The 7,664-nt window shown below is 41.9% G+C and overlaps 1 protein-coding gene across 1 annotated transcript in view; it reads left to right on the top strand.

The window, feature by feature from the left end:
* The first annotated feature begins 503 nt into the window (after window positions 1–503).
* LOC119730063 (protein phosphatase Slingshot homolog 2-like) overlaps window positions 504–7,664 on the top strand; it is a 29,388-nt gene continuing 22,227 nt past the window's right edge. Inside the window, 5 exon segments of the mRNA XM_038202850.1 lie at window positions 504–756; window positions 1,161–1,553; window positions 2,904–2,963; window positions 3,085–3,405; window positions 3,742–4,145. Of these exon segments, the coding sequence (XP_038058778.1) occupies window positions 504–756; window positions 1,161–1,553; window positions 2,904–2,963; window positions 3,085–3,405; window positions 3,742–4,145 (1,431 nt within the window).

Raw genomic sequence — 7,664 nt, 5'->3', positions numbered from 1 at the left:
TGCGACGGATCCATTAAAAATATGTTTTACTTTTATTTTTGGGACTCGAGTTCTTTTAACCTTCGAGTCGAGTCGAGTCCAGTCGAGTCTTCTGATGAGGGACTCAAGCCGAGTCGAATCATTATTTTGCTCGCAGTGACTAGAGTCGAGTCCAGTCACCAACAACTGTGACTCGACGAGCCGCACTCGAGTCGAGTAATTGACTCCAGTCATTACAGCTCTTCGAAATGGACACTCTGTCTGGTCGGAATTACACTTCTCTGATCGACTCATTTTGTGGGGTCAATTTGACCAGCGAACCTTGGCAACAGTGTAATGTTGACTGTCAGTTTTGAACCTAAAAGGTGTCAGGCCAAAAAGAGCCGGTATTTAAATCTGACCCGGGATGTTTTAGAGTGTACAGTCGAGATAGCGTCATTTTCTGTTCTCTGTCCAATCGATGGCTTTCTTACTTACTTTTTTTAAAGGATAGTTAGACATTTTTGATCACTTCTTTTGCAGAGATGCCACAATTTGCTAAGTTGCTGTCGGACATCGCCCCGAAAATTGAGTTAACTTGGAAGGAACTGGCCAAAAACCTTGGATTTGAAGAAGCAGACATTGTTAATATCCAAGCTACGAATGACTTCAAGGAACAGAGCTTGGTGATGCTGTTTGCTTGGTGGAGGAAGCAGAGGAACAACAGAGAATCATCTCAGAGGTTGAGAGAAGCATTGGAAGCCTCGGGTTTGGCTGATTTGGCGTTGGGAGTACCAGGTGAACTTTATAAGCCAATTTCAAGATTGTTTCGTGCTGCAGTCGACAAGGACCATGCATGTTTCACTTAAAATACTGACAATTAACAGTGTTGTAGTCGAGTCTACTGCATGTCCAATTACAAGATGTGTCATGAGTAAAATAGTAAAATAGTAAAAAGGGTATGCCTTCTCACAATGCAAATGAATAGCTTGTAAATTGGTTTAGATTGACCTAAGTTTTACAAGTCCTTATTGGTCCCTGAATACGTCTGGTTATTATTCAGTAATTATTGCAATACCCATTCATAGCATACGACCTATATTATATTCTTCTCCAGCCTCTTTGTCAAATCTTAGATTTCGACTAACTAGACACCCCTAAAATAATAATGCTCACTTCAGTATTGATGCTACTCTCCTCAGATTCAATTGACATTGAACAAGAAGATCAAGAGGAGCAAGAGAGACACGAGACAATAGGACAGGGCCCGTTTGTAGCTCAGCCAAAGGCTCAAGTTACTGGGGCAACAGCACGTGAACCTCTTTACGACCCACACCCAGAGGCACTAGGTGCGCAGCAAGAGATGATGACTTTTCCTGGGCAACAGAGTGGGGATCAGAGTCACAGTTCTGCCTTAGTACCCCAGGGCCATCCGGACACATCTTCTGCATTACCCATTTCCCAAAGACACGGACAAATGCAATCAGGTCCAGTTAATATCAACGTTGATGGGAGCAATAATCCTACCTTTCTTGCACCTGTCGTCAATCCTACTATCAATTTCGTTCAGAATGTATTTCCAGGGATCGATCAAGGTAAATACTAAAATTAGAGAATAATTATGCTCTTTTATACAGGGAATAAGTATTTTTATAAAGGAAATTGACAAGAGCAAAAAACAATGTCTTTGACAACAAATGTGGACTTGTGAAGTAGAATGTGATTCATTCATGTAGGCCTGTCATGTCTTTGAAAAACAAATGTCAAATTCCAATTGAAGTTACCAAAAAAGATTTGCGTTCTTTCCGACGAAAACTGGATGAGCCAGCCATTAAAGGTAACAATATTATGTATGGGAAGCTTGATTTGCAATTAGACTAAATAGAGAGTGAGTCAACTCTCCCCCCCCCCCGAAATATTGATGGCGGTTTCTGTAGGTTTTCCTTTGCAAGTTCTCGTTTATTCATGGAGGTGGGGAAACATCTATGCTTCATTGTACTCAATGGCTATTCATCAGTTCGAAGAACGGTAACATTTAATGATCAGCGGTAGACAGCCGAGTATTGTGATCTTTTAATTGAATAGAGAATGGGAATATAGTGTACAAATTACGTGAAATTTTCACAGTTAAAAGTCAATAAGATGTACTCTATCCCTATGGAGCGAGCCAAATATTAAAAAAAAATATTTTACAAATTAGTCACTTTCTTTTTGACTCACCCTGTACAAGTATATTGATTCTCTTGTTTATTCGCATCCTTCTGATGTTTTCTGCCTCCCTATGTAAAAGTTATGTATAAACTGGATTGGTATGTAGAGCGTTATTCCATAAAAATGCAATTGGGCGCTTTGAAACACCCGTATAAAGCGCTATATAAGTGTAATTTATTATTATTGTAAAGCACAATTTCCAGTTTGTAATGGAAAATACATTTTGCTCGCACAGTGGCGTATCCAGAGGAGGGGGGGGGGCACCATGCCCCCAACGGATTTTTGTGAAAGATATTTCTTTCAGTAACTATTGCCTTTGTTGTTAAAGAGTTCTAACATTGACCCCAACCAAGAAAAGCAGCTCAAAAACCAGTATGCATATTGATGATCAGTTTTGAAGAGAGCCCCCATTTGGAAGATGCATGGGTACCGCCCACCCCCTACTTTTTAATTTTGCGGAGGCCAAGTGTGGGGATTAAAAAAACATGTCTACATTTCGGAGCAGATGTGCGGTTGCCCCCCCCCCCCCGACATCAAAAGCTGGATACGCTACTGGCTCGCATGTCGTACAGTTTCCTGCTAGACGGTTAGTTTCTAATGCAACTGAGCGGTTCGAGTCCTCATTGAGCCGGTGTAGAACAAAGTGCATACACACCTATCTCATTTCCTCCTCCCCATCTAGACAAAAAAAATGCAAACCACGACATAAAACGCTTCTCTGTTTTTTCCCCCAGGCCAACCGGAAAGGGAACTGCAGAGAAATCGTCAAACGGGCTCCAGACAACGAAGAACGGGTAGGCCTTAAATTATCAGTCCGCGAAAGCCAATGGCAAATATAAATATACATGGGCCTATGGGGTAAGCGAACATGTGTCTGATTTATTAAACTGTGCAATTGTTTTTACACATGTACAGGAAGACCGGAATTAAACGAATTGTTCTTCCAGAGGTTGTCGAGAAAGGTTGCCGGCGACTGGGAGACGCTGGCTTTCATTTTAAGCTTTTCAAAGGAAAAGATTGAAGCGTTCCGGGCAAAACACAGAGACAACAGAGAAAGGCAATGCCGGGCGATGTTAGGAGCCTGGCTAAGAATGCAGAATAATGATGAGGAAGCAAGGCAAATTTTGAGAAATGCCTTGATGGAAACGGGAAGGAAAGATCTGGAACGGTCGTTACTGGGTAAGTTATTACATTGTATTATGCTTTGTTCATGTTGTTTCTGCTACGCCGTATCCAGTTAGTAAGTGGGGGACATCTTGGACGCATGACCCCCAACTTGACAACGGTGCAACAGCCCTATCTCTTTGTGCCCCCTTCTTCCGGCTCAGAATTTTTAGGAAGGCAAATAAATAAGACGTAGCCTAAGTGTCTCCCTGCAATTGGACTTATGGTACGCCACTGACGGTTTACGACAAATGTTGTCGTGATGATAGTGGTGTCATAATGAATATATCAGGTTCTTCTGCATACATGCCGAAACCTGTTTGGTTAGCTGTACTTAAGGCGAACACTTCTTTAAAATGACTACTGCACCTCATATAAAAGCATGTGATAACGTATTTCTTTTTACAGAACGACCTCTTCTGGATGTAACAACCACAGTCAAAAGAGAGGAGAAAATGGACGAAGTCTTGACTAAGACTTTTGAAAATTTCATGATGAACTTATTACAAAACTATGGCTTACAATGCGTCGAGGAAAAATGCTCTGAAATTCTCGAAAAATTCATCAGCGAAAATCTTCAAGATGTGCAGTGTGGATCCGTGACATTCGTTTTTCGCATCGAGACTCGGGAGGGTCTGGACAAGCTGTGGAGTATGTACACCACTGGAGAACTCGCTAATAAACTAACAAAGATTTTCATTACGGATAAACTGACAACGGAAGATAAAAGTGACTTGTCTATTCAGGCGACTATACTGGAAAGCGACTACAAACGGGCCTGCAGATTCTTTGACGAGTTGGAAAAAGACAAGGTGAATCAAAAATGATGCAGAGGTGCAAAGGAGCCATCTTTTTCAAAATCAAGTTAAAGTTTCGAACTTTTTACACCTTGTAAAAACAAAAAAAAACTTTCAAAATTTGAGGTACTGTGTTGCGCGTTAATTTAAAGGGAATATATAGCAATTGCAAACATCGAAAAATAAAACTACCAAGGTTTAATGAAATACCTTACTAGGATGTTGGTAAATGACAGTCCTGTAAAATTATGGCACCTGGTGTGAAGTTATTTCAAGAAAATTGTGTTTGTGTATACATTTCCAACGGTGGTCGGCCGACCACCGTTGGAAAAACTATTTTTCAACTGCTGCTCCAAATTTACCATTTTTTTCAGTCCAAATTTTGTTTGCTATTGGTTACATGTTCGTGAACGGGTTCAGGCCAGCTAGACTGGTTCCCTTACCTTACAATTTTCCGGCATCTATAAATTGATAAATGTTTATCTTTTGTGGAGTCAGGGAACCAGACTACTTGAACAATTTTGTTTTTCTTGGTTTTTCCATCATTTTCGAATACAAAATGTCAGTGTAACAATATTTGATCTAATTATATTAACCCCTCAAATAGTTTATTTCCGAAAATCACAGCAAAGCCAATGGTGTACATTCCCTTTAAATTTAAATGTTTCAAATAGAAAAACGATGCATCTAGAATCCACATCGTTCAGGCATCGCGCAGTTTTGAAAACGTTTGTACGTGACGTTACGTGCAGGATATTATTAGTTATCTTGCGAGCGCGAGTGGAACACGCCCTGCTGAAGGACACCACTAGAACTAGTAGTAGTACGAATATTTGTTGATTTCATATACTGGTAAGCACTAGAATATTAACAGACAGTACACCAAAGATTGAAATATTGTCAACACTTTTAATTTGACAAGTTAATAACATTCTCAAATTCGGCAACGTATCCGCATTTTCATCAGTATCAATGACAACTGTAGATGCTGAAAACAGAAGAAAGTAAAAGCGAGCCGGGAAACGTGTTTGACGATCCTCTTTGGACGCGTGACGCAAACGCGCAACTCTTGAATTCACAGTGAATTGTGCAGCACTAATCGCGTCACGTAGGCTTAGAATAGCGCAATACGCAGAGTGCGGTATGGACCGTGGCCGTGCGGTATGGTTATATGAACTGATCTCTATATAAAGACTGGATAGCTAATAAAGCAACCTCGTGCCCCGTGGGTACGATCTTGCAGCGCCATGTTGTTTTCCATCATGCCTTGCGCGATCGTAACCCCTGGAATTGTGTAATTTAAATCAGCCTCGACTCCAGGGGCGCGTGCTCGTTCCTTACACTAACGCGCAAGGCATGATGGGAAACAACATGGCGCTGCAAGATCGTACCCACGGGGCACGAGGTTGAATTTAAATATACCAAAATACGGTACATTATAATTAGGGCTGCAGTTTATCCGTTTTACGTGCCGACGCCATCTTTAAAATGTTAAAAGTTGTGATTTTGAAGAATCAATCCTTTCAAACACAACGTTTGGACGTTGTGTTAATTAGCAAAGATTTGTATTAAATGTACTTACCCCTTTCGTGCCTTTACAACCACAAATAAAGGGTTTTTTTTAGCGAAAAACGCGGCGGACATAATCCATATCGTACAGGCTTCGCGACTTTTGAATCATAATTTTTTTCCGTTCGTACGTGACGTTACGTGCAAAGCTATAAGCACGCGAGCGCGAGCGCATTATGGGCGCGCCCGGCATGCAATCTTCGAAATGCCCGCGCAGTACGCTGTGAATAGCCATTCAGTGTCATTTAAGCCCCTGTCACACTTTTGCGTATCTTAATTCCTTATGAGTTCCTTATCAAATTTTTTCAATACGCAGCCGTACGCTCAAAACGGCGAATTTTTTTGATTACTTTGACTTATGTGCGACGCACATCTAGCGTACAAGTAACGAATTCAGCGCATCCATTGCGTATGAGATGCGTATGAGTTAAGTATGCAGTGCACAACATTATTTTTCGGGCTGCGAATAGGTCAGTATGCAGTGCGCATGCCGAGCGTATTCTGGACGCACCCGACTTATGCCGACCGCATGCCTGACGCAATACGTCGACATTCGCTATGAGTTCGTTCAGCGGGCGTTGTATCTGCGCTGCAATTGTACGCTATGTATACGTCCAATATAGGCGGCTCATATGCTGACGGGGTGCGTGCCGGGAGGTCAGCGTATTACCGCGTATGAACAGTTTATCCCCCACGAACACATAGCGTACTCGTACCGCGCACGACCGACGCGGGACCGATGCGTTGCGTATTTATAACTTATGACCTGCGTAACAGCGTACGCAGCGTAGTTTTGTGCATGCCCAAAACTATCCGGCGTACTGGGCCGTACCATGCGGATGCCTGCGTACATAAAACTTACACAAAACGATAGAGATGCATATGAGGTGCGTATTGTGCGTACGACTGCGTATGAAAAAAATGTCAATGCGCAACTCATAAGGAATTAGGATACGCAGAAGTGTGACAGGGCCCTTACGTCATCATCACAGCCAGGGGTTAGTGTAAGGAACGAGCACGCGCCCCTGGAGTCGAGGCTGCTAATAAAGAGCCGCACAATGAATGAATTTGATGCCATATTGGTGAGACCGGCTGGTGATCTACAAAGGACAAGTTGCCGTCTTTATAGACAGCATGATTTCTTTTGTAACGTCGCGGTTTGCTTGACTTATATTTTGACCACCACCACTGACCAACTGACCAAGGTTTACTACAATTTTTCTAACGTCGTGGTTACTTTTATAATGCCGCAAATCACTTTTTTCGGCGTTTTTGAAATAATAATCACTACGGAAATGTGTCCCTTTTAGAACATCATAATATGTGTACGTGACCAAAATGCGCGTCAACTGTTGATACAACGCGCGCGTATTTACGCGTAGAACGTTCGTATTATACGCGGCCATCTTCGTGAGACCGGGGGCGAATTGGTCAATATGCAAAGTCTACTGTGTGAATGTTGTATGCATATCCGCTATCCAGTCTTTATATAGAGATCAGTGGTTATATGTAGCACGGCTTGTTGCCATGGATCGACCAATCAGGATCGAGGATTCAAGTATACTTTATAATGTGACTTCCAATGAATAGAAAACAATTACAGACCAAACTATTGGTTCCACCTCCTTAACGACCTTGTACATGTGCATTATGTGGCCGGATGTACGTTGGGTTTCACGCAATTGCCTATTGGTTGTTTGTTCAATCGTTACATATACTTTGTAAATGTCAAGTGCTATGTATTGCACAACCTTTCTACCAACCATTAAGTAGTGTCTTGAAATCAGCCCTTAGGTCAAGTTTCACCGAGTCAATAAGCAGAATATACCGCTAAGCAAATTCATGTACGAAGCAAAAATGAGCCAAGAACCAGTCGGAAGCAATAGACATCACATGCCATCTTGGCTGGTAGCCTACGTTTTTAGATAGCAAAACATTTCTGCGCAGAGCAACATTTTATGCTCC

Source organism: Patiria miniata, unplaced genomic scaffold (assembly GCF_015706575.1).
Source record: "Patiria miniata isolate m_02_andy unplaced genomic scaffold, ASM1570657v1 HiC_scaffold_22, whole genome shotgun sequence".
Classification (NCBI taxonomy): Eukaryota; Metazoa; Echinodermata; class Asteroidea; order Valvatida; family Asterinidae; genus Patiria; species Patiria miniata.
This window is presented reverse-complemented; position numbering and strand designations above follow the sequence as displayed.